General features: G+C 42.5%; 1 protein-coding gene across 4 annotated transcripts in view; it reads right to left on the bottom strand.

Moving 5' to 3' along the window:
- The window catches only part of LOC147017238 (adhesion G protein-coupled receptor B3-like), a 216,839-nt gene that overhangs the window by 161,956 nt on the left and 27,236 nt on the right, over positions 1-27,647 (bottom strand). For all 4 annotated transcript variants that reach the window (XM_085846687.1, XM_085846689.1, XM_085846685.1 and 1 more), the window contains exons 4-8: positions 27,177-27,278; positions 19,810-19,980; positions 11,980-12,144; positions 11,022-11,186; positions 9,874-10,038 (exon numbers count right to left, since the gene is read on the bottom strand). In XM_085846687.1, the coding sequence (XP_085702813.1) occupies positions 9,874-10,038; positions 11,022-11,186; positions 11,980-12,144; positions 19,810-19,980; positions 27,177-27,278 (768 nt within the window). The remainder of the gene's footprint in view (positions 1-9,873; positions 10,039-11,021; positions 11,187-11,979; positions 12,145-19,809; positions 19,981-27,176; positions 27,279-27,647) is intronic.

The raw sequence follows: 27,647 nt of genomic DNA, 5'->3' as shown, positions 1-27,647 counted from the left end.
CTGTGTCAGGATTTGAACCCAGGCTAGACAGCTTCGAGGTGAGTGTGCATACCTCTCGGCCATCCTATCAGCCCGTCCCATGCAGTATGTCTCTATCTGCATCAATGTGCATGATGCATGATTTATGTGGCAGCTTCTCCTAATAAATAAATAAATAAATAAATAAATAAATAAATAAATACACAAATAAATGAGTAAATAAGTAAATAAATGCCATTATATGCGACAAAGCAAATACTGTGACAATGTTAAAATATTTTAACCTAAATAATTAACCTCCACCATCTTCGAAGATGGATGGAGGTTACTGTTTTCACCCCTTTCTGTTTGTTTGTTTGTTTGTTTGTGAACAGTATTACGGAAAAACTCCTCGACGGATTTCGACGAAACTTGGTGGGGGGGTTAGGTATGGTCCAAGGATCATGCCATTAAATTTTGGACTAATGCCCCCCCCCCAAAAAAAATTGTTAGAGAATCTTTTTTTTTTTTGCATTTCAACATGTTTTAAGTGATTTCCACCCCCCCCCCAAAAAAAATTGTTACCCCCCCAAAATAAAGAATTTTTTTTTGCATGTCTACATGTTTTAAGTGATTTCCAACCCCCCCAAAAAAATTGTTACCCCCCAAAACAAAAGAATTTTTTTTTTTGCATATCTACATGTTTTAAGTGATTTCCAACCCCCACCCCCCAAAAAAAAAAATTTTGGAGAAAAAAAATTGTTTGAGAAAAGAATTTTTTTTTTTTTGCATTTCTACATGTTTTAAGTGATTTCCAACCCCCTCCCCCAAAAAATTGTTGGAGAAAAAAATGGGGTTTTTTTGCATTTCTACATGTTTTAAGTGATTTCCAACCCCCCCCCAAAAATAATTGTTCGAGAAAAAAAAAAATTTTTGCAACTTTTTTTTCAACAAAATTTCGATTTTTTTTTTTTTTTTGCATTTCTTCATGTTTTAAGTGATTTCCAACCCCCCTCCCAAAAATAATTGTTAGAGAAAAAAAATTTTTGCAACTTTTTTTTTCAACAAAATTTCGATTTTTTTTTTTTGCATTTCTACATGTTTTAAGTGATTTCCAATTCCCCCCCCCCCCCCCAAAAAAAAAATTGTTGGAGAAAAGAACTATAACTGTCAGCACTGTTGACATCATATTTAATGAATAAGATATAAGGTTCACTTGAGTGACCCAGCAGTTTTGGCGGCGGAGGTTTTGCACTCTCCCGAGTGCTCCCCCTCCAGTTAAATATGTGGTCCTGTCAAGACACATGTTAATGAGTGTCAAAGTAATACTCATGCATTGTGGCCCAAAAGCCAAAATGTGTGGTCCTGCAGGTGCACTCGCTGTTTCCGTCGCAATGAAATCTTTGACAAGACTAAATCATCATAAAATGCATTTCTTACAGGGAACCTCAGCTATACCGTTTGACACCACATCGCATACACAGGGGAGCAGGAAGTGGAATGAAGCAGGATGCCTCATTTGCATAAACTCAACACCTAATCAGTGATGTCATCATTTACATCCACTCTCATCAATAAAAGATGAGCGACGCGGGAGCAAAACTACCACAAGAGCGAACTCACCTAAAACCTAATAGATGTCACCAAAGAGAAATGTGTTTCAACCTTCAGGCTCTATTTCCCAGCATGTTATCAGTTTAAAATGCAAGGCTTGTCACCAGTCGTGTACTGGATGATAATGGAAAGTCCATTGCATTGTGAAGAATGTTGTTTTTGTTTTTTGTACACAAACTGAAGTCTCATGGAAGAGCCACAACACAGAATGGACGAGGACGCAACAGCACAAAAGGAACAGCATATCGTGCTCTCTATTAGTTTAGCCCTATGTCTCTAATGGTGAAGAATCACTCAAAAATTATCGGATCCAGATTCGGATGTTCACCATTATTGAATCAATTCTTCCTTGTCACACACCCAATGTGTCCACCGCGCATCATCCAAATCCGTCCACAACTTTTTGACATATCGTGCTGGACATCGTTTTTGGCCCTATCTCTCAATGGCGAAGAATCGCTTAAGAAATTGGAGTCGTCAGATCCTGATCCGGCTCTTCACAAAAATCTAATCAGTTTGTTGTTGTCAAACACCGAACCTGTCCACCAAATTACATCTGGATCCATCCACAACGTTTTGAGATTTCTTGTACACAAATAAACAAACAGACAGGCGGCAGAGGTAAAAAGAGGAGGAAATGAGTTTGTTTGTTTTTGTACACATTGGCGAGGCTCGTATGAGAGCTAACACACAAAGCACAGCTAGGAGGGGCATGAGACAATAGGGGTGGGAGAGGGAAGGACAAAACAGTGGAGAACAGACATTATGAGTCTGTGGAAGGGAGAGGGATGGGGCGGGGAACATGGAGAATACAAGATGGATACCACAGGGAATTTCAGGAAGGAAAGCAGGAAATTTGAAGGAGGTGCGTTTGGGGTGGATTAACGGGGGTAGAAAAGATTGAGGTTTTCGATGGGGGAAGACAAGAGGTGGTGGTGAACAACTGTTTTGAAGGCCCGGAGGGAAGAATTGGATTGAACAGAGTGAGGAAATTTACTCCAAAGGTGGGGAAAAAGAGGAATGAAAGAGTGAAGGTGAACAGAGATTCGTGATTTTAGTCGTTTTACCAGAAGGCGGTTCCTGGCGGACCTTGAGTGCCCTGCAGAAATATGGGGGGGGGGACATTTTGCGGACAGAGCAGGGGGGGTGCGAGACCGGAGAGGAGACAGTAGAAGACAGAAAGACCACCGACCGGCCTGCGGTGAGAGAGTGAGATGCCCAAAGACTCAGCCTCACCACGGGAGATACCAGTGATCCTAAATGCCTTGGTTTCCACAGTGTGAAGCCGAGAAAGTTGAGAGGCAGGCGCACCAGCCCAGAGGTGAGAGCAGTACTCCATCAGGCTTTGTATGTGGACAAAAGCTTTGTATGTGGTCAGGAGCTCAGGTGGGCCGAGGAAGGACTTTGAACGACAGAGGATTCCCAGTCTGCGACTGGCTTTGGAGACCAGGTTGGAAATGTGGCTCTGCCAGGAAAGATCATGGCAGATACTGAGACCCAGTAGCTTGAATGAATGGACTTCTTCAACAGGATTGTTAAGAAAGTTGATTGGAGGGTTTGCCATATGGTCCAGCGAGATATAGAGATAGAGATGGAGATGTCTGGATTGAAAGACATATTCCAAGTTTTTGATCAGCTTGTGATTTCGTCAAAATCTAAAAAGAGGGACAAGGCTGCTGCCTGCCTATGTAAAGGATGAGGATGAGGGACATCACGACAGAGGGTACAGCTATCTTCTTGTTGTTGCGTATGGCATCTTGGCTGCCAGGTAGCAAGAATTTTGTTGAGACGTAACTACGCCGCTGATGCTGTGCCCCTATACCAGCACACTGGTGCTCATTTCGCCAACCTTGGAAGCATGACAGGCTGAGTCAACCCCACCTGGTGTTAATTCAGCAGCCTATGGGGCTCAAACTCAGGACCCTATGATCCCAAGCCAACCACCCTAACCACGAAGCCAACACCAGGTTTGGTACAGCCAGCAGTAAATTGGTAAAGGAAATTTTCCAGAGAGGTCAGAGAGATTGTTGATGAAGATTAGGAATCGGACTGGACCCAAAACACTGCTTGGGGGGACTCCAGCCTTAACAGGAAGAAGAGATGAAATGATTCTGTTGAGAACCACATGCTGGCTATGAAATCAGAGGAAGTTAGTAAGCCATGTGCGGAGTTGGCATTGCCTGCCATAGGCAGAGTTCGGAGAGCAAGGTGCGATGCCAGACTGCATCGAAAGCACGAGACATGTCTGGAGAGATGGCACTAATTTCGTGTATCATGGGAGTAATTAACCCTATAGCACCTGGGCAGGAAGTTCCCTGTGGTCAATTACAAACTGAAAGGATTCACGAAAAAATCAAAAAGATTTTCCTTATTGTACCAAATAACTGTAAATATTTCCGTTCTGGTTTATTTTTGTCTATTAATCAGAATTATAAATCATATCAATTAGTGACAGTGTACTAAACGGCACTCTCGTTATCATTCACACAATGTACTCTGCTGGAGGTCAGCTGTAGGCTTATCAGGTAGCGTCAGTCACTGACAGTATACGTGCAGTGTCTCACCACAGCAAAAATTCCAGGACAAATTGGAATCAGCGAATCGTTTTGAGGAAATTTTGAGGTCTGCCTCCTAAATGCTCCTCAAGACTTGCGATGACAAAATGATTGGCAGTCAAAGGATATGATGCATTTTAGAAGCCTCACACACTCTCTGTTTGTTCAGCAATGTCGTCAGGGCGCCTGCGTGATAAAGCACTTTCTGCTACCCCCTGCCCCTCCTGGCAAAGGCAGCGTGGCAATTGCTACCCACAGACCCCTCCCCCTCCCATTTTTCCACAGCACCACCCCACCCTTATGGTATCCCAAGAGATTAACCAATTGTATCGGAGGAAGATCAGGAGAGATTTGTGGATAACTTTGTCATCACCGAGTCCAGAAGGGAGGATTTCCATGGGATAAATCGGGTTGGAACATTCACAGATGAATCAGTCCCATGTAGTCAGAGAAGTCCTTTGCTAGAGTGCCATGGCTGGTGAGAGAGGTAACACCATCCAGCCAATTTGCATGGTGACAATTGAAATCATCACATAGGAGGAAGAGAGAGTTGAGATTAGTGGTTAAAAGTTGGTCCATGTTGCTTGAGAGAGATGTTGAGGGAGTCGTCACTGTTTGGAGGATGGTACAACACACAGACAAACAAGAGGTGGGAACGGAAGGGAGGTCATAGCCAAAGGTACTCCTGAAGATTGAAAGGTATAAGATCCCTACATGGGCTGTGAGAAATTGACTTCTTCATGTAAAGTGCAACTCAGGACTGTGCAAAGATGGAAGGGTGCAAGACGAGGGGGAAGCTGGGAGGGGGCAGTGTGATGGTGAAACTTTGAGTGCGTGAAGTGAGGGGGAAGCTTTGAGGGGATGGGGTGAGGCGGGATGTGAAAATAGGGGATATGAAGTGGAGGGATGCTGAAAAGGGGGACATAGAGGAGGGATGTGGGGGAGGGTACTCACATGGAGGGGTTTGACACAATTAAAGGGCGTGAAGGGGAATTAATTGTTGTTAGCAGACAATTGCTGCAAAATGGACTTCTCAATATTCCCATTCCAGACATATTGAGACAAAGATCATGAAATGGGTGGAAATAATTATTGTTGAAGGCACGGAGGAAGGTGGTGCTGTAGATATGGGAGGAGGGTTTGTGGACCAAGCGTTTCGGTCATTGTGAAGAAGAAGTATATAATACATGGAGTGATCATGACGGTTAAATAAGGAAGGCGAATCATTTTAAATACAGTATATTTAAAAGCTTTTAAAGAAAGAAGGAAGATGCATTTCATTCAAGGAAGATTCAGTTTGGAGATATTGAGAAAAGTAAGAGATAAATAATTAAATACAGGCAGAGGAATCATGTGTTTTGGAGTGAAAAAAGTTGTTGTTTTTTTGAAGCGAGGAGGCTGAAAAGACAATAATTTGGAGAAAAGAAGTGGAACAAGGAACGCGGCTTCGAAACAGACCAAATTTGTGTGGGCTTGAGCCGCACAGATTCAGATTGGACTATACAGCACAAGGTGCAATTTAACATGGAAAATTGGATGAAAAAGCAAACAGTAGCATAGAGATGAAAACACAAAAGAAGGTCATGTCGAATCCGGTCCACAGAACTTTTGTGTTGACGAGGTGGAAATAGCAACTCCCGATCGAACCAACACGTGCAGCAGATCCCGAACCGAAAGTCTGTTGAGCATAAAGGGCTGGGACCGGGTGAACAAGAGCTTTCAAATGAAAAAAAAAATGAATGAAAGTAATAATGAACGTGCATTTTGTGCAGGTGCTGGATATTCCGAAACACAATCTTTCTCCCTCCCCTCCCTCTCCCCTCCTGTATCTCAGTGTACAAGACTAATTGACTCTAATCACAAATACAAATAATGTCTTTGGAAATTCGCTTCTCCAAACATCATCAATAACGTAGAGATTTTTCCAAGTTATTGAAGTCTGAAACTTGCTTCACCCTTTCCCCTACAGGGTGAACTGCAGGACAAACCGAAACATTGAAATATAACAATTTTACCTTTGACACTTACAAAGTGAGATTTCAGGGGCCAAGGTAGTAGAAACTCTCTTGAGCTGTCAAATCATATTGTGATGGTTGAAAGCCAAGAGGTCCTGGTGTCTTTTTTTTTTTTAAGGAGAAGAGTCATGGAAATATGACTGAGTTGTAGATCCAATGAACCACACAACGTTAAACATAAACCTGGCTAAGGAGAGAGCAAAAGTGGATGACACAGAACAGACTCTGTCACTGTTCTTTTTATTTTTATTTTTTTGGAGGAAGCAAAAGAAAATCTTCACCGAGCAGACAACTGTAAACATTTTGTAAAAATAATAAAACATATTCTAGATTTTCGGTCGCATTCCAGGAAACTCCAACATGCTCCAAATTGTTTTTAGGTTTGCATTGCTCAAGGTTATTTCCTTTCCATATCTTGGCTCACGGAGGAGCGGAATGATCGAGGGCAGTGAGCTTGCGAGCTCACAGAGGATCAAAGGGGAACAGGTCGACAAATAAATTGCACATGAGTGCAATTTAAGAGCTGGAGGGTCATTGGTGACCATTACACAAAGGAACATCATTGAGTGGCAGCGAGGGTGGTGAGTAGGGGGCATCAGTAGTAGGATAAGTCAGCAGGGAGGGTGTATAACAGAAAGCATGAGGTGACAATGGGAAACATTCTTGAAAGACGGGAACGAGCATTAGACAAAAGACCCAGTACAGTGAGTCAGTTCCTCGGACAAGAGAAGATAATTGATAGAGGGATGAAGGAATAGAGGTCGGAGTTGAGCTTACAATTTGGGAGGGTTAACCAGGCACGTGTGGGATTCTGAAAGAATACATGTAACGGGGGGGGGGGGGGGTGGCTCGTTACAGGATTGAGGAATGGATGGGAAAAGCGAGGTCAGAAGTGAAGGTAATTGAACAACCTTACTGCAATCAACAATCCCTTGAATTGTGAAGATCTGATCAATAATCTTTTGGTTTTTTTTTTTCAAACAAGATTTGTTCAAACTGCTCTATGAGAATGAAAATTCGTTTTGTCAAAAGATTTCTCTCCATATATAAATTCCTCTTGCACAAAATATTCCTTCGTCTGTTTTCACTAAGACACCAATTTTCCAGCCCAGATTTTATTTGCCAGTCTTTAAAAAGAACAATGATGTCCATCCTTAGACCATTGGATGTTCTGCAGATGATTTCCGTGTTCCATTTGATTCAGCAAAGATGGAACAAATTTTGTTTTAGACCATCAGAAACAGAATGGAAAAATTTTGCAATTATCCTTTAGCTTTGTACACTGAATTTATTGAAGAAAGAATTTCAGAAGTCTTGAGCTGATCTTGTTTCTCATCATTATGATGTCCCCTTTTGCAAGTCTCTTTGTTGTGCACACTAGCCATCTTCATCCCATAAACTCATCGTTTCAAGAATGGATAAAGCAGTGATGGTGAAGACCCATATCTCGCCAGAGTATCGAGGCCTTCACGAGAAACCATGAACATTTCCAGGGCTAAAACCTGCAATCTTGGATAGGTTGCCGTTCCATCTCATGGTTAGGAAATTTCTGCTGAACGGCCTTGGAAATCAAATGCACACCAGTGATGGCAATGCAACAAGGATTTACCTGCGACACCATCACGCTTCTCATCAATCAGGGTGCCGGGCAATGTCCGACATATTCCAATAGGTGTATAAAGGATGTCACTATGCCATTAGCCTCATGTTGGCTTAGCGGTTAAGGTGGCTGGCTGAAGATCTTAGGGTCTTGAGTTTGAGCCACTGTCGTACCATTGAAATATGGTACGACAGGGGAAATAACACCAGGTGGGTTGACCCAGCCTGTCATTCTTCAGAGGTCGGCAAAATGAGTACCAGCTTACTGGTAACCGGTGAACTGCATCGATGGCTCAGCCGCACTTCCATAAATGATGGAACCAGCAGCCACAGGCTGCATATGATCCTTGAATGAGTGGCATAAAACGGATTAAAACAACTCGGTACTCAATTGGTGTTCTTCGCTTCCATTATCAGCCAATGCAGCCATGATGAGCAATCCTTGATAGAAAAGTCGAGCAAACCCATTGATGCGAATGGTATCACCTTGCTTTACCCATTTGCAGCATGTTCCAAAAAATAAAAAAAAGTGTAGCCAATTAAATTTGCCTTAGCTTTACTTGGTGGACATGAGGTTCTTAATAAGATAAAGACGTAGGGAGCAACAAAAATGATGATCACACATTTAAATCTCGTTACGATTAAGAACAACATTGCATTTCATTATTACCATATGACATCATTATTGTGGAAGAGCTGGAGGGTCATTGGTGACCATTACACAAAGGAACATCATTGCGTTCCTTAATCATGGCAAACTGATGTGAATTAAGCTCGGTCTTCAGTGTATCCACTTGGGCATTAGTGGAATGAACATGGTCAAGAATGTGAATAAGATGGAAACATATCTTATAGGATGACAAATTCACTTGTTCAACCCTCATCCTCACCCAAGAGAAAATAAACCATTTAAGACCTTTGGCGTGGTCCACACTACATGGATTTAAAGCAGTAATAAAACACAATGCATGGATGTTTTCAAAACATAAATGATATATTTAATATTCGTGATGCCTTTTTGAGTAAATCATACAGTTTCTTGTGTAAGTGTACCATTTTTATGGTTACCATGGATACCAAAATTAAATAAATAAAAATGGTGGGGGAAAAAAAACCCATTTTCAAAATCAAGCTTCTATTTCTATGCAACATTAACATTTTCTTCATTATGTATCTCAACACATGAAAACATATATAACCAACAAAAATTAAGTTTGGACAACTCCCTCTGACCATGCGTAATAACTAAACAGGTTTACTTGGGGTGTTCAGGCACCCCACAAATAAAACAGGACCTCCATCTGTCTTGACAAAATGGGTATAAAATGAACAGGTAGTCGTGAAAAGTCAGTCAAGCTACCTATGGTCAGTGCTGCCTCTGACTTCAGCGTGGATGCACCCCAGAATATTTTTGGTAAGAAGTCGGCCGATTATGCCTCTATCGAAAAAGTTTCACGTGGGTGAAACAGGCAAGCAAACAATATCACAAAGACACATAATCGAAAAGATGGTGCTTTCTGAAATGGTTAATGATGTTCAGTATGTGCATGGGGTGAGAAAACACCCCAAAGGACAGGGTGAAGGTTAAGATAGGAGGTGTAAGTTCCCCCATCAAGACCTCACCAATTATCGAGTGAAAGTCTGTAAAAGATTGCTGTTGTAAACAGGTTTCAGGATACACACCATCTGTTTTACTATTCCCACATACACAAATTTACCAACCAATAAACTCAAAGTGAAAAGCATAAAACAGGCAAATAAAAGAAAGGGCAGCCAACATCTTTAACACCACTTCCAGAACTACTCTGGTGGAATGATCACTAAACAACAAATGAACAAGGAATTAATGTTTCTCAAAGGTAATATTTCAAAACAGTTGATGTGAAAACATGACGATCACAGAGGAAATCGTCTTAAACCATGACAGGAATAACTATAACCAAAAAAATTGTTACATTCCTATTAAAGTTCGAAGCGATACATCTGCATGTCTATCTATCAGGTAAGAGTATGATATTGTCAACTTTGGTGTCTACATGTCTTGGTGCCCTCAGGGGAGTACGGCAACTCTCCCAGTGTTTCAGAAGTAGATACTAGGTAAGGGTGCATAGGATGATCCAACATGGTCATACCTGGACATGTGTGTTCCGAACAGGGTTTGTTTTCGAATGCTGCACCGCCGCACGGGCGCCCGCCATGGAAAGGACCCTGGCAGGTGCGCTCCCTCCGCAGGCTTCCTCCTCCGCAACTCACAGGACATGATGACCATGGTCCCCAGAGCAACCAACGACCATCAACTGGAAATAGGAGGAGGCAAGACACCGAAAGCATATATTGGATTGCCAACACTGTGTTTAGCTTGAAGAGTAATGGCAGGGCAATGCTTACTGAAAACACAATTTGGAATTTCGAACAATACAATGAATGGATATCTATTTTGCATATTACTGATTTAATGAGGTTCCGTTATTACAATAGTATAATACGATAATACACAGATGATAATTACTGCTATGGGTGGATTAACTTTTCATCATAGATGGTGAAAAGTTATATTGTCGTGAAAAATAAAGAGATTACAGGTCAAGATTTTTTTCATTTAACCTTCAAATCAATATTGTTTAACTGGAGGTGAAGTTTTTTTTTTATTAATTTTTTCTTTTTTCTTTACAAGATTGAGGTACAAGGAAGAGCGAGGTGACAGATAGTGTGAAATGATCGTGGAGCAGTGGGACAATGGTTGGACACAATAAGCAAGGGAACAAATGAACTGGAAAATACGGTAAAGAGGAAGGGAGGAAACACAGTAACCTGCAAGTAAGAGCAGAGTGTTGCTTTAGTTAGGGTTAATAGGGGTGGAATAGATCATGGGTAAATATGGGGGAGGAGTGTCATGAGATGGTGGTGCATCGCCTGCTTGAAGCCTTGGAAGGAAGAATGGGAAAGAACATCCTCTGGAAGGCGGTTCCACAGACGGGTGAGGTGAGGAATAAAAGTAGTGCAGACATGCAGTTAGCCCTGGATTTTCGAAGTTTAACTAGGAGGGGGTTAGTGGAAGAATGTGTGCAACCTGGAGGGACTGGGGAGGATCTGAGGTCTGAGAGAGAGCAGAGGTAACTAGACCAGTGAAGCGTTACAAAAAATGGATTTTCACTCAATAAAAAATAATTTACTGATACAATTTAAGCCTCCTCTGTTTAAAGTTTACTGAGTTAAAATAAAACAGATTTACTCGATTTTACAAAATGCCAACACTCAAGGAATGTGATCCCTGCCAAACCTGGACACTGACGAACAAAACATGTGCGTCTCTCGGACCAAGGACCAAGGCATTCAGCACCCCCGTAGATAGGTCCAACACACTCGCGCAATCGTTGCTGGGTGCCATTGCCACAAGAGACTGAGCAGGGAGGCCAATCGGCCCAGTCTGCCCAATGACCATCCACTGTGGGTAAGGGACCAAACAGTTGGTCGTCGTGAGAAAATGCATATTGGATGAGGATGCAATTAAAAATTTTCCCCTGGCTGCATCATTACTGAGGCACATTGATATGCGACTGGTGCCCTGCACATTATCGAAGGAATTTAGAAGTTGGCCAATGTAGCATTTACGGTACATTTCTCCAACTATCATCATGATATAATCATCATCATCATATCATGATATAAAATATCAGGCATTGATACAGTTGAGATATTTCATACCATTTACTGGTGTTGGATTAAAATCCAGTCCTGATTCTTTGCTGAACCTTTTGGGGTCTGATGGGAATATATTCAGCAAGCTGCCTAGCAATCCTTACATCTGTCCATCCCACGTGTACTGTGATGGAGTTTGCTCAAAGTGTTTTCTACTCTGAATTATTAAGTTTCTGAGCTTACTCCATAAACCACTTCAGTTCACATGACAAACTCAAAACTCGACCTGACAATTCATATACGATGGCCAGGCATTCTGACAGTCCACAATGCTTAAGCTGAAGACATTGATGTTCAATACTTGATGTCAATGGCAAAACTCGGATGTTTCAGAATCTGTAAACAATGACATTGTCAATTGTCATTGAAACTTCGTCTTGGATTCTCAACTGAAGGAGCAATCTCATTGGTGAATTTTGAGTTGTGTATAAAAATTAAAGTAAAATTAAGAGGGTATTTATTTCCTTTAGATTTATCCAGATGTGAGGATTATAGTCTGATATATATATTCAGCAATGGATCGGATGTTAAATGATTACCTGGACACAAGGCGATATTGCAAACTTTGGTCTGCGTTCCTGTCCCTTCACAGGGCAAACCTCCGGAGTGTGGCCCTCTGCAGTCCCGTGAACGAGTGCGTACACCACGTCCACACGTGAAGGAACACAAGCTCCAACTCGACCACTCCTTCCATGCACCATCCACTGAGTAGGCCAAGGTTGGGAGAATCAAGGGAATGGGGAAAGAGAGGAAGAAAAAGTGGGGTGGAGGGATAGCTTTGTCTGTCCGGTGCTCGATGACAGATGCAGCAGCGTGGCGGAGAAGTACAGCCAAAAGCAATAGACAAGTGCCTCTGGGGAAGACTGGCATGCCTGATGCTTGTGTCAAAACAATATCAACAGTTGCAAATGGAGCGGGCAGGAAAATAGAGGAATCTCTTATGATTAATAGTCGGTCACACAAGCTGTGGGCAGTCTCACCTGTTATCAACAAGAACAGTTATAATAAGACAATATATATATATATATATATATATATATATATATATATATATATATATATATATATATATATATATTTGCAATTCTAGGAACCGCATACCTCTAAAGCAATAGCAACCATCATACAGCGGTCCCTAGACAGTTATTCCATTAATGTACGTTCAGACAGTCCCTTCCCTTTTGTTTAGTGGGACAATGGGACAGCGCGTTGTGTGGATCTCATTGTTCTGTCTGATTATATCTCCATCTTAATTCTTACTCTTTTTCTCTTCTTCCTGAAATAAATCAAAGTGGGTACTGCACTCAGATAGCCGCTTGTAAAGATTGCAGCCGCACCCTCAACGTATGCGTCCTCGCAGAGGCCAAGACGTGCAGCACGTGCCATGGCCGGGGGAGGGGAATAGAAAGCCGCAACAACACCACACGAGCATCGCCAGCGCAGCTGCGATGATACAGCGATACCTTCGAACGAACCTCTGCCGCAAGCTCGAGATGATCGTCTGACGTTTCCAATTAACTGGGATGAGATTGCGGTTGCATTGAAAAGGCATACGAACTGATATCTCTTAAAGAGGCTGCACGGATGTTGTTTTTCACAACATAGAAGCAAATGACCCAATATCGGTGAGAGCGTGGCTGGCACCTCTGTTAGAACACCTCCTGTGTGGTGTGTGTTAGGGTTAGGGTTAGAGCAGGCAGGAAAATGTGTGGTGTTCTAACATGTGTGGGCTCCATTCTAACCTAACAAATATCTCTATCTCTCTCTCTCCATCAGTACACTCCTCATCACCACAAACATGCTCCTTCCTTCCTCGTAGCACACCTCCCCCTCTTCCCAACCCCTCAAATCTTGTACCTTCCCCTGCACACTCCCTTCTTCACCAAACCACTACCAAGTCTCATCCTTCACCTCCCCATTGTCCTCCTATGCCTTGGCTGTGCCTGCTCTCATTGTCTCCCCTCCCTCTCAAAGGTTCCCTCTCACCCCTCCCTCTCAAAGCAACTTTCACACTGTGCCCCCTCCAAGCTTCCCTCTCATCATTCTCAAAAAGTCACACCTCACCCTTCTCCCTCAACTCTACCCTCTCACTGTTCTCCTTCCAATCTCCCCCTCACTTCTCCTTCTCAAAGTTTCTCCCCCCCCTCACATCCACAAAGCTGCCTCCTTCCCCTGCACTCTCTCTTCCATCTCCTCACTCGACCTCTTCCAACCTTCAACTGCCTTCCACCCCCTCTCATTACTCCCCACTGTACCTTAATCCATCACCACTGAGCCTTTTCTCCTCCTCATCCGATCCTCTCCCCTAGCTCTTCTGCAACCCCCCACACTCTTTCAACAACTCTCCTTTCCTCCCCCTCTCCACCCTCATCCTACACTCCCCCTCCCTTCCCTGCACCAAAGCCTCCTCCCCTCCCTCTTCTTTAACAGTGTGGACATCAAATATCCGGGGCCTTAGCTAAACCTTACAGATCTTGCCATACAAGTTGCCACTGACAAACCAGACATAATCTGCTTAACAGAAACTTTCCTCCTTCACAATGTCTCTGATGACTCCTAAATATCTCTCCCTGGGTACTCCCTCCTCTGCTATGACAGACCTGAGCCTCTTCCTGGCGGCGGATTTGCTCCTTTCATCAAAGGCTCTATTCTTTACTCTCCATGCACTGCCCTCTCTCCGCCAGACCCCCAGGAATATCTCTGGCTCCAGCTTCCCCATTCACTCCCACCTCATGTTTTTGTGTGTGTTGTACCATCCACCATACAGTGATGACTCCATTTACATCTCGCTCTCTGAAAACATGGACCAACTCCTATCCTCTCATCCCAACTCTCTCATCCTCACATGTGGTGACTTCAATTGTCATTATGCCAGTTGGTTGGGTGTGGGTACCTCCCTCACCTGCCATGGCAGTTCAGCAAAAGACTTCTGAGACTCATTGGGACTGACACAATCTGTCAACTTCCTGACCCGGATCTCAACCAATGGTACTCCATCTCTTCCAGATCTGATTTTGACCAATTTACCTAAAAATTTCTGCTGTTCTTCATCTGCTCCAATGGGTTCATTGGACCACACGCTTGTCAAAGTAGACATCAATGGCTGTTATTAGAGAACCACCTCAGTGTCGTCGAGTCTGACATTTCACTCAGGCTGACCGGCAAAGTCTTCAAGCAGCCATCAAACTTCGAGACTGGTCTCCCATCTCTACCTTTTATGGCATCAACTCGTCCTGGGAATTCTTTCAAAGAAACTTGCTCTCTCTCATGCACAGACGTATCCCATCTCATCTTCAGTTGTCCTACCCTTACTCCCACCCATGGTACACTGATGCTTGTACAATATACACTACCGGTCAAAAGTTTTGAACATCCTCATTTTTCCAGTTGTTTCTGAAATTTAAGCAGTTTAATGTTTCAATGTACTCTGAAATTAAAGCATAGAACAAATAAACAATTGCAGATAAAAAAGAAATCGTGGAATCGTTTTGTTGAACAAAATTTAATCTAAATTTTTGACTCATCAAAGTAGCCACCTTTTGCAGATACAACAACCGAACATACTCGTGGCATTCTTTCCACAATGGAAATCAAATATTGTTCAGAAAGTTCTTCCCAACACTGTTGCAGAAGTTCCCACAAATGTGTTGCACTTGTAGGTTGCTTTGCTTTCACCCTTCTGTCCAGGTCATCCCAAACCAGCTCGATGGGATTTAAGTCTGGAGACTGTGCTGGCCATTCCATGATTTGAAGCCGACCGTCTTGTTCTTTTCTTCTAAGGTAGTTCTGACAGCCTGGAGGTGTTTTGGGTCATTATCTTGCTGCAGGATGAACCCCTGACCAACGAGGCGCAGACGAGAGGGTATTGCATGGTGCTGCAAAATGCTGTGGTAGCCCTTTTAGTTCAGGGTGCCAGTCACTCTGCGCAAGTCGCCGACTCTGGATCCAGCAAAAGAGCCCCAGATCATCACGCTTCCTCCTCCATGTTTGACAGTTGGTGTCACACACTGAGGAACCATCCTTTCGCCAACTCGACAGTGTACAAAAACCTGGCGTGATGAACCGATGATTTCAAATTTTGATTCATCGGTCCAAAAGACCTACTTCCAGTTTTCAGTAGTCCACTGGCGGTGCTTCATGGCCCAGGCAAGCCTCTTTTTCTTATTTCACCATCTTAGCAATGGCTTTCTTACTGCCACCCGACCTGTCAAACCTGCAGCTTGAAGTCTTCTCTTCACAGCTGAAACTGAGACTTCCTTACTTTGACCAGTGTTAAGCTGTGATTGAAGCTGCTCTCCTGTGAGCCACCTATCACGCAAGCTGTTGACTCTCAGAAACTTGTGTTCTGATTGTGTTCTGGCTTTGGGTCTGCCAGACCTCTTCCTATCAGAGTTTCCTCTAGTTTCCAAGTGCCTTTTGATGGTGTAGGAAACGATACTCACTGACACCTTGGCTTCTTTCCAATTTCTCCAAAGGAAAGACATTCACTTTTAAGGGTTATAATGGTCTGTCTGTCTTCTTTTGTTAATTGTCTTTTTCTCACCATTATGATAGCATTATACTACTTCCTGCAGTGTAATATTGTCCAAATAATGCTTCAGAGGGTGTTGCAACACAGTCTGTTCCAACACTGCTTTTATACAGAGAGAGGGTTTGTAACTTATCAATAAAAGTTGGGACACCTGTATGAATTGTTTGCATCAACTTTCAATGCTTAATTCACTTCAATTGCTGCAGAACAGCTGCAGTTACTAACCCATTACTTGTTCCCTGAAAACGGCCTTTTTTTCAACTCTGAAATTTACATTATTTTTCAGTTTTTGGTAACCTATACTATTTTTTAACCTCTGGCAGTTTACCGCTTAGCTTTGTACCATTTCAGGTTATTCACTGGACTTGAACTGCTTAAATTTCAGTAAAAACTGAAAAATGGGGGTGTTCTAAAACTTTTGACCGGTCTTATATTTGTTGTTTCTGGACCCATCTCTCAATGGTGAAGAATCACTTGAAAAAAATATATATATTATATCCGGAATCGGATCTTCACCAAAATCAATAATTCGTCCTTGTCACACACCCAACCTGTCCACCAATGTTTGTCAGAATCCATCCATCAGGTTGTTTTTTTTGTATAAACTGTCGAGGCTTGTATGAGAGCTAACACAGAGAATCGCAAAACAAGAGGAGCAGGAGACATTAGGAGTGGGAGAGGGAAGGACAGTGGGGAACAGAGACATGAGGAGATCTGTGCAAGGGAGAGGGATCAATGTGACCACTCCTCATTTTCATAAATGTCAAGGTGAGCCAATGAAAAAAGCCAAGAATTCACAAGGTTTCGGAAAAGCAATGAGAATAGAAAACCTATACCCCAAGAAAACCTATAGAAAACAGACGCCAAGGTGAACAATGAATAGCCAAGATCTTGGGAAAAAACCAAGGAGTGGTCACACAGAGAGGGATGGGGTGGGGTACACAAGGTAAACAAGATGGACACCACAGGGACTTTCAGGTCCTTACACGACAGGGACTTTCAGGAAGGAAAGCAGGAAATTTGAAGGAGGTGGGTTTGGGCGGATTAGCAGGGGTAGAAAAGATCGTGACTTTGGAATGGGGGAAGACAAAATATGGTGGTGAACAGTTGTTTTGAAGACCTGGAGGGAAGAGTGGGATTGAATAGAGTGCGGGAGTTTGTTCCAAATGCGGAGAAAAAGAGGAATGAAAGAGTGAAGGTGAGCAGTGATTCTTGATTTTGGTAGTTTTACCAAAAGGTGGTTGCTGGTGGACCTTGAGCGCCCTGTGGAAATATGGGGGGGGCACACATCTCAGACAGAGCAGGGGGGGTGAGGCTGGAGAGGAGAGGGTAGAAGACAAAAAGACCACTGACCAGCCTGCGGTGAGAGAGCGTAAGAGACCCAATGACTCAGCCTCATCACGGGAGTTACCAATGATCTTAAATGCTTTGGTTTCCACAGCGTGAAGCCGAGAAAGGTGAGAAGTGGGAGCACCAGCCCAGATGTGAGAGCAGTACTCCATCATGCTGTGGACGAAAGCTTTGTATATGGTCAGGAACTCAGGTGTGCCAAGGAAGGACTTTGCACGATAGAAGATATCCAATTGGTGACAGGCTTTGGAGGCCAGCTTGGAAATGTGGCTTTCCCAGAAAGATCATGGCAGATAGTGAGACCCAGAAGTTTGAATGAAAGGAGTTCTTCAAGAGTATTGTTGAGAAAGTGGATGGGGGGGGGGGGTTCCAGGTGGTCCTTTTGGAGAGACATAGTGAGAGTGAGATTTGTCATGGTTCAAAGACATGTTCCATGTGATGGACCAGTTTTGTGATTATATTCAGATCTGCAGAGAGTGAAGAAGCTGCTGCTTGCCAATCTGAGTGATGAGTGATTGTACAGCAGAGAGTGGATTATCAGTAAAGAGATAAAGAGGATTTTCCAGAGAGTCTGAGAGATCATTGATAAAAAACAGAAAAAGAACAGGGTCCAGAACACTACCTTGAGGAGTTCCAGCCTGGACAGAAAGAGAGGATGAGAGAACTGCATTCGGGGCCGTACGTTGGCTGCGATAGGAGAGGAAGTCTGCGAGTCATGGGTGGAGAAGTCCTTGGATGCCATAGGAAGAGAGTTTGGTGAGCAGGGCAGGTTGCTATCCCATATTGAAGGCACGTGATATGGTCTGTTTTGATACGTGATACGGTTTGCATGCGATACATTTTGAAATATGCTGTATATCGTTTTCGCCCCTAATCTCTCAATGGTGAAGAATCATGGAAAAAATGTAGTGTCCGGGATCTGAATCTTCACCAAAATCTAATCACTTTGTCCTTGTCACACACCTAACCTGTTCACGAAATTTCATCCAAATCTGTCCAAGTGTTTTGAGATATCCAGATCACAAACAAACAGACAGACAGACAGACAGACAGACATAAAGACATGCAGACAGGTGTGAAAACATAACATCCGTCCATCTTTGGTGGCAGAGATAAAAATGCCTGTTTGTCCCAATGGCTTTATTCCATCACTGAAAGAAAAAACTATCAAAGTCGTCGATCATAACATTGTCGATCATCACAAAAGCATCAACCTCACAAGTGTTATGGGGATATTATAGTTGGAGAAATAAGAACTTTCAAGACCAAGAAGTCTCAGTTTTGGTGAAATTTCTGCCTGGACGAAATTTATCTCTTTCACTAACGTTCCAACACACTCAAAACGACAAAATAAAGAAGTCAATTGAATTGATCAAAAAAAATAGTGAAAATTCACACCAAACACTTTGAGGTCTATTATGTGTCTAGACACCGAAAAATCGACGTAATGATTGGAGCATCTCCCCTTAGTCTGGGAGATGGCAGTTCAAACGCCGGACAAGTTGAACCAAAGACTTTTTTTTAAAAAAAAGTAGGAATTTATGCTGTTTGCACCTTTTCCACACCTTATTTCAAATGCAAAACCTCCAATCAAGTTCAACAATCAGCATTTTAAAACGAGTGATCATGGACAAACAACCACGTTTTGGCAAACATTGCACAGGCTTTGATGGGCCGAATGGCCTCCTCGTGCATTAAAGTACCTTGTAAGGTAACATAATATATTATGTTCATGTTTGCTTAACAATCATGCACCACAGACAAAACCATGAAACCAACAAGCAATGACAAAACCATGAAAAAGAAAAAACAATGTATGGCCTGAATGATAAATGTAATTGTGAAAGACTGACTAAGAGAACTCAAGGACGATTTAAATATCCTGCTATGATTTAGAGAAGGAAGAAACGCTCTTGCCAAATGTGAATGAGGGATAACTTGAATTCATTTTCGTGCAAAAGAATAATCGGGTGACAGTCCATGAGCTCCGATATGCAAATGACAGTAACCGAAGACTACACAAGATTAATTCTCACCGATCGGTTGAAGGGAAATTGCAGGTGTGCGGAGATTTGCATTAATAGCCAATCAAGGTCACTTATATATATATATATGTCTATCTATCTATCTATCCATGTAATTTTTTGATATGACGGTTGCATCATTACTGAAATAGCAGCTGTGCCACTGATGTTAGAATTTGAATCTGCCCAACTGATCCTGTCAATTTGATCAGGGATTAATTTGGCCAGGAAATTGGAGCACAATGACCTGTTTTTTGAACAATGCCGCAGAGTGATAAATCAAAATATATAGGAATCTCCATATAGACGGATCGACGGACCACATATTTGTCTATAAAGATACCTGGTATGGTAGAATGGAGGAGAGTGAAACAATTGTGTATGAAATACGTAAATACCAGTTTATTCACTTCAGGCGTGGAACAATATTATCTTCGCCTGCTACATGCAAACTAACAACCTACCTGGACAAACATCTGAGTTGTTGCAGTCACGCAGCTGCTGCTGTGGACTGTCACATGATGCAAACGGTGACTGTATGCAGGAACGCTGGCGCATTTGGGTACCCTGGCCACAAGTCGTTGAGCATTCGCTCCATTGAGACCATTCCTTGTGCACTGGCTTCTGGGACTCACCTGAGAATCACATTATCAACACTGGTTGTGCCATTCTCGTAGCACTCAATGGCATCACGCTTAGGCCAAAAAAATAAAAATGTTGCATTGGCGTAACGGGTCACTGAAAAATAGGGTAGGTCGGTCGGGATCTTTTTTTTTTTTTTTTTTTTTCCTAATAAATCCCTCCCAAAATCTCCCCCGGCTCGAGTACCACCCTTTTTGTCGGCGGGTTCTGTCCGAAACACTTCCGGGTTTTTGCGATCGTGATCGCAATCAACAAGATACTTGAAAACGATAGCAAAACAACAAAAATAGCAATAAAATAGGGTCGGCAAAATTTTTCGATAGCAAAAAAACAAAAAAAAAAAACGTAGGGTCGGCGGAATTTTTAGGGTCGGGCTGGTTACGCCAATGCAACATTTTTTTTTTTTTTGGCTTTATGAAAAATGCCTGCACGCGTATGCATGTGTAGATAAAGACTGATAAATAATATGTTATACATGTCTGAATAAACATTAGTCACAAAACAAGATCCGTGCAAACTTGAAAGTACTTTCAAAGCGAGAACGTCAGATTAGCTCTAGGAGTGCAGCTGTCAAGGGTGTTGAGCAACATCTAGAACATCTAGATCTAGAACATCTAGTTAACAACATCTAGAACAACAAGTGCTCTTTGCTATTTGCCCTATTTTTTTATACATGAGCAAGACCATTGAAAGGTCGGTGCTCTTTGTCAGGAGTTTGCTTGGGAAGTCAAGATAAAAAACTTATAACGAGATTTCTGACATGGTGGAGAGGGAGAGAAGCATGTTTCTCCTTTGATGTCATGCAGGCCATCAAAAATTATTCTCAAAGCGATGCAAATTGGTCTCAAAGCCTGTTATAACCCTCGTTAATGACTGAAAAATTATGCAGCATTAATGTTTAAATAATCTCAACTTTAGAGTAATAGGAAAGCCACCAATCTATACTGATTCGCTTTCCCCTCGGTGGAGAAGGTTCAATGGCTGTGCCACAGGTAATTAAACTTCTCAGAGTGAAGGTAATAGTATATGGGACCTGCAATGTAATAACAATCATAAGCCATTACATAACATGGAATTCTAAACTCTGAATTATTTTGCATTGTAAATGAAGAAAACCATTGATCTTTACAATACTTCTCCTCTTCCTGGAAGGTGAATCTGACTGAAGGCAATCTCAGTGCATTCCAGAGTCTGCAACAAGTGTTTGTCCACACTCAGGAGAGCCATAAAATAACATTTGTCTAACCTCAAGAATGAACTTTCAAACTTGTCTCTCTCCTCCAAAACTTGGTGGCACCTTCTTAGGTCCGTCTCTGGAGTATGCTCCATTTCCGTCCCTTCCCTGTCTTCAAATGGCACGACAACCAACAGTGCTCATGAGAGGCTGAATTCAGCAATTCTGTGTTTGCTTCCAAATGTTATGTCCCCAACTCCTCATTTTCTGCACACACCATTCCCTGTTGTACCCAACTGCTCCTGGACTCTGTCTTTTCCAACTGAAAATGTGAAGAAGGTTCTTTCAACCCTCGACTCTGACTCTGCGACTGGACTGGACGGCGTCAGCTCACGTGTCCGAAAACCCTGCTCTGATGATCTTGCACATCCTCTCTCTGCCTTCTTCACCTTGTCATTTGAGCTCGGTCAGCTTCCATCTGCTTGGAAATCTGCCAATGTCACTGCATTACATTAAAAAAAAAGGAGCAAAAAACTGATCCCCTCAACGACAGACTGATCAGCTTACTTCCAAGCATCAGTAAGGTCATGGAATCTATCATCGCAGTTGATATGAAATCCTTCCTTTTCTCCAACAACCTCATCTCAGATCAATTTGGTTTCAGACCAGGTCGCTCCACCTTGAAAATGCTGCTTCTCCTCACCCAACAATGGATGGAGGCCTTCAATGTCGAACATGAGATCAAAGCTGTTGCTGTGGACATATCTCAAGCTTTTGATACAGTATGACATCCTGCCTTACTCTCCAAACTCTCTGCCTATGGCATCCAAGTCCAACTCCACAGAGGGCTTTCTGATTTTCTCTACTCTGGTAGCTTACATGTGGCACTCAACGTAATCCTTTCATCTCCTCTCCCTGTCACGGCTGGAGTGCCCCAAGGCAGTGTTCTGGGCCCAGTCCTATTCCTGATCGTCATCAATGATCTCCCTGTCTCTCTGGAAAATCCTCCTTATATATTTGCTGGTGACTCCACCCTCAGCTGTGACATCCTTCATCCTTCAGACAGGTGGGCTGCAGCCTCTTCCCTCTATTCAGACCTTGAAAAAAAATCACATGCAGGTCAAACACTTGGAATATGTCTTTCACTCCTAACAAATGTCACACTCTCACTATTTTTCTCCAAAAGGACCATTTGGCAAACCCTCCTATCTACTTTCTTCACAATCTTCTTGAGGAAGTTCAGTTATTCAAACCCCTGGATCTCACTATTACCCATGATATTTCTTGGGCAAACCACCATTCAAAGTTGGCCTCCAAAGCCAGCTGCCGACTGTGCATCCTCCGTCATATAAAGTCCTTCCTTGGCACACCTGAGCTCCTGCCCACCGACAAGGCTTTCATCCACAGCTTGATGGAGTACTGCTCTCCCCTCTTGCATGGTTTATCTGCCTCACATCTTGCTCAGCTCAATGCCATGAAAACCAAGGCCTTTAAGATTATTGGAATGTCCCGTGATGAAGCTGAGTCTATGGGCCTATCAATACACGATCACAGACAGATTGGTGCTCTCTGTGTTGCCCTGCTTCCTTTTTTCCACCCTCTGTTTTCAGAGTTTTTCTGTAACAGAGGGTCTTCCACCCTCTGTTATTTCTGTGCTTTGTCAACCCCCCCCCCAATCCAGGTTTCTGCAGGACTAACATGGTCCACCATCAACCCCATTCTGGATAAACTACCTATAAATCCAGAAGTACTGCTCACCTCCACTCAATTGTTCCTCTTTTTTCCTGCCTATGGAGGCAAATTTCACATCCTTTTCAATCTCATCCTTCCTTCCAGGTGTTCAAAACAGCTGTTCACCACCATCTCAGATCACCCCTACTCCAAAACTATGATCTTTTCTACCCTTATTAACCCACCCCAATGCCTCCTTCCAGATTTCAGGTTTTCCCTCCAGAGAGTCTCCGTTTCTATCCATCTTGTCCACCCCATACATCCTCTCCTGCCCCCATTCCTCCCCACACCCATTGTTTGTATGCCTCCCCCTGTCCTAGCCTTTGGTTCTACTGTTGGTGCCCCCCCCTTCCCTTCTCTCTCTCTGCTGTTCCTTTTGTTCTGTTGTGTCCTGATCCGTCGGTGGACTAGTACTTGCTATTCCACGAGCCTCAGCTTCGTATACCAAAAACAACCCAAAAAACTTTTGTGCGGTATAATGTAGAACAAGGTGGGGGGCAAGATGCCCCTTATTAATGGGGAAAGGTTCTGACCAAAGGATGCATGCCGATTGCAACTAAGCTGGATTTCCCAATAAATGTTGAAAGATGAGGTGTGATCAAAAAGTTTGGTGAATGGTGCCGCCACTAATCAATGCGTGAATATTGTTGAGGTCAGTCGGCGGGGCATATTTTATTAACCCTCTCACTTGCCAGCACGCAACAAACACCATTTTACGATGCGCCAGGGCACTGTGGCATCACTTTGTGTGAGAAAGGGTTTTTGTGGCATCTAGTGCTTTTGTAGAAAGATTTTAAAGTCACCATTGTAAAAAAAAAAAAAACATGTCGAAGTTTGAGCAATGCTCAAACATGAACCTTTGTTTTAAGCTTGGCAAGACGGCTACAGAAACAAACAGAATGATCGTAACGGTCGACACAGATGAGGTTGTGACAAAGAACACTGTTTTCAAGTGGTTTCAAAGGGTTCGGGAAGGAAAGGAGTCACTGGAAGATGACGAAAGAAGCCATCATCTGTTAACAGCATGAATCGAAAAAAACATCGCTCAAGTCAGCACTGTCATCCTTGAAAACAGACGTTTAACCCAAACAAAATTTCATGTTTGCACGTTGCTCAAACTTCAACATTTTCTGCAAAAGCGCCAGAACAGACAAACAGATGCTTACACAAAACAATGCCACCGTGCGCTGGCACATTGTAAAATGTTGTTTGTTGCATTGTGGCAAGGGAGACGTCTACCAAAATAAGGCAAAACAAACGAAACAAATGCCACTAACCATTAAAAATACCTCAAATGGTAGTTCATCTGCACTGAAAAAAAAAATTTCAAATTTTGATTCATCGGTCCGTAAGACCTTCCAGTTTTCAGTAGTCCACTGGCGGTGCTTCATAGCCCAGGTAAGCCTCTTTTTCTTATTTTGCCATCTTAGCAATGGCTTTCTTACTGCCACTCGACCTGTCAAACCTGCAGCTCGAAGTCTTCTCTTCACAGTTGAAACTGAGACTTCCTTACTTCGACCGGTGTTAAGCTGTGATTGAAGCTGCTGTCCTGTGAGCCGCCTATCACGCAAGCTGTTGACTCTGAGAAACTTGTGTTCTGATTGTGTTGTGGCTTTGGGTCTGCCAGACCTCTTCCTGTCAGAGTTTCCTGCAGTTTCCAAGTGCCTTTTGATGGTGTAGGAAACGATACTCACTGACACCTTGGCTTCTTGGCAATTTCTCCAAAGGAAAGACCTACACTTTTAAGGGTTTTAATGGTCTGTCTGTCTTCCTTTGTTAATTGTCTTTCTCTCACCATTATGATAGCAATATACTACTTCCTACAGTGCAATATTGTCCAAATAATGCTTCAGAGGGTGTAGCAACACAGTCTGATCCAGCACTGCTTTCATACAGACAGAGGGTTTGTAACAAATCAACAAAAGTTGCGACACCTGTAGGAATTTTTTGCCTCACTCAACTTTCAAGGCTAAATTTACTTCCATTGCTGCAGAACAGCTGCAGTTGCATGGTGCTGCTAAATGCATGGAAACCATTACTTGTTCCCTGCAAAGAGCCTTTTTAAGAACTCTGAAATTTACATTATTTTTCAGTTTTTGGTAACCTAAACTTTATTTTTTTTAACATGGTGGTCATATGGCAGCTTAGCTGCCGGGGTAGCTATCATTTCTTGAAGCGCGACTGTGTCGCTGATGCAGTGCCCCTCTACCAGTACACACACTGGAACTGGTAATCATTTCACCGACCTTGGAAGGATGACAGGCTGAGTCAACCCCTTGGTGTATTAATTCAGCGGCCGACGGGGCTTGAACTCAGGACCCTATGATCCCAAGCCACCACCCTAACCAATGAACCAACACCAGGCTCTTTTTTAACCTCTGGCAGTTTACCGCTTCGCTTTGTACCATTTCAGGTTATTCACTGGACTTGAACTGCTTAAATTTCAGTAAAAACTGGAAAAATGGGGGTGTTCTAAAACTTTTGAACGGTAGTATATATATATATATATATATATATATATATATATATATATATATATATATATATATATATATATATATATATATATATATATATATACACATAAATGACTCCGCCAGGGTTAGTTACTTTAGATGGCGTCCGTGGTTACTTAGCAACCTGTCCGGTCATTGAGTTATTCGTGGCTCGTCTGCTTCAGGGTCAAAGGTCGGGAAGCAGGTCCGAAAGAGGCCACTCATGACCTGGTGACAGGACAACTCCGTACCATTTGGCAACTGCAGCTCAGCTGCATTTTCCATTAAATGATGATATATGTATGTATGTATATATATATATATATATATATATATATATATATATATATATATATATATATATATATAAATATATATATATATATATATATATATATATATATATAAATATATATATATATATATATATATATATATATATATTCACCCTCACTGTCACCAAATGGGATCATATATGTATATGATCCCATTTGGTCCTTCTGTTCAGGTAAATGAACATTTCCCATTTTGATATGCCTGCTGTACCATCAGCTGCAGAACTCTCTTGTGCAGTTGTTCAGGATACTGAGCATGTATGTAGCTTGTCCAAGCGATGTTAAACGTGTAGGGGAGGGGCATCCTCATGTACCTTACTCAGGTTGTTTTAAACAAGGACAATTACCAACCCTTTTGTTCCTCTTTTCTCCCTTTGTGGAACTGCCTTCATGAGGGTGTTCCATGTCACCCTTCTCTCCAGGACTTCAAATAGGCAGTGAACTATCATCTCGTGGCCTCTCCCTCCAACCCATGATCCTTCTTATCCCCATTAACCTGACCTACCTAAACCTTCTTACTTGTAGGTTACTATGTTTTCTCTCCTCTCTTTGTGTTCATTCATTTATCTGCTTTTTGTGTCCAACTGTATCCCTACTGCCTCACTGTCAGTCCATTGCCTTTTCACCCTATTGTCACCTTGCTTTTCCACGAACTTCAAATATTGTATATGGTCTGTCAACAATGAAAAATCTGGAATGACTTGCCATTAGGAAAATGCTCACCTTCCCTGCTCATCCCTTTCGATCAGTATTGTTAAAACGTTTGTGATGACGACTTTTTTGAATTTGAACCTCATTTCAGATGCAAAGCTATTTTGGCTGCTCAGTACTTAAAATATAGTTTTTTTTTAAATCAATAACACTTGGAAGAAAACTCTCATGAAAACACCATTGCTTGGAAATTGAGTGATTTGGTTGTTGGCGGTTCATAAAATTTTACTCAACGATTAGGAAAGTCAAACAACAATGTTTGAAATAAATAAGGGTAGGCATAATTAATTAAAATAAAGGAAAATATAATCCTGACCAAACAAAAGTGGCTGTTTTTCATCATATGCCTTTTGCCAAGGAAGGAATCCTTTTAGATTAATAAGCATTGTGTGAAGGTTTTGGGGTGGGGAAGCGTGGATGTGGCACAGGCATGATGGGCCTATTGACCTCCTCTTATGTCGAGATTTTCCTCTCCTCGTATTAATTCTTAAAAACATCCAAAACAGCAGAAAGTGAGTAATCCTTCTAATGGGCACTTTTGGTTGTGTTGCTTGCCCCAAAACGCCCACACATCACAGTGAGCCGAAAGCTTTGGTTGGCAGCGTGGAAAGCGCTCTGCAGAGAATACCCACGCAGCACCAAATCAGCCTCCTGTCGGATTTGTGCACCCACCTGCCACTGGCATGCTGCCTACACGGTTACAACACCAAAAGTCACACTGCCTACCGTTTGCAATGACTCACCGTTATTGACTGGTGATTGTGGGTGCTTTTTTCCAGATGTGCCAAATCTCTCGAGAGAGCTCGGCTTTTGACGTTGCTGGGCCACAAGATGAGGCTGAAAACCTGTGGGTGAAAATGGCCAGTCATTGGTGACAATGTTGTTGTGTTTCTAAAAGATCACACATTTCATCCATGGAATTCTCGAATGGAATGCGAAATGACTCCCTAAGGTGGGGTCATTATTTTGAGATTTTCAACAAGAACTGGAAACCGTTTTCAATAACAATTTGTGATGAGATGAAAACGTTTAAACAGGAAAAAAGGACCAAAGTTTGCTCAGAGGTCACAGGTCATGCAAAACAGAACTTGCATTATTGATTGTGCATGGAATTATATGAGTTATTTGGGCCGAGATTCAAGTTGATTCAAAACTACTGAACGACAAAGGGCCGTCTATTTATTACATATTCAATAACGTAGCACACTTTTAAT

The sequence above is a fragment of the Eptatretus burgeri genome, chromosome 11 (genome assembly GCF_056783735.1).
Source record: "Eptatretus burgeri isolate ZD-2024b chromosome 11, Ebu_testis_v1, whole genome shotgun sequence".
NCBI lineage: Eukaryota > Metazoa > Chordata > Myxini > Myxiniformes > Myxinidae > Eptatretus > Eptatretus burgeri.
Note: the sequence above shows the minus strand (reverse complement) of the source record. Positions and strands in the feature narration are given on the sequence as shown.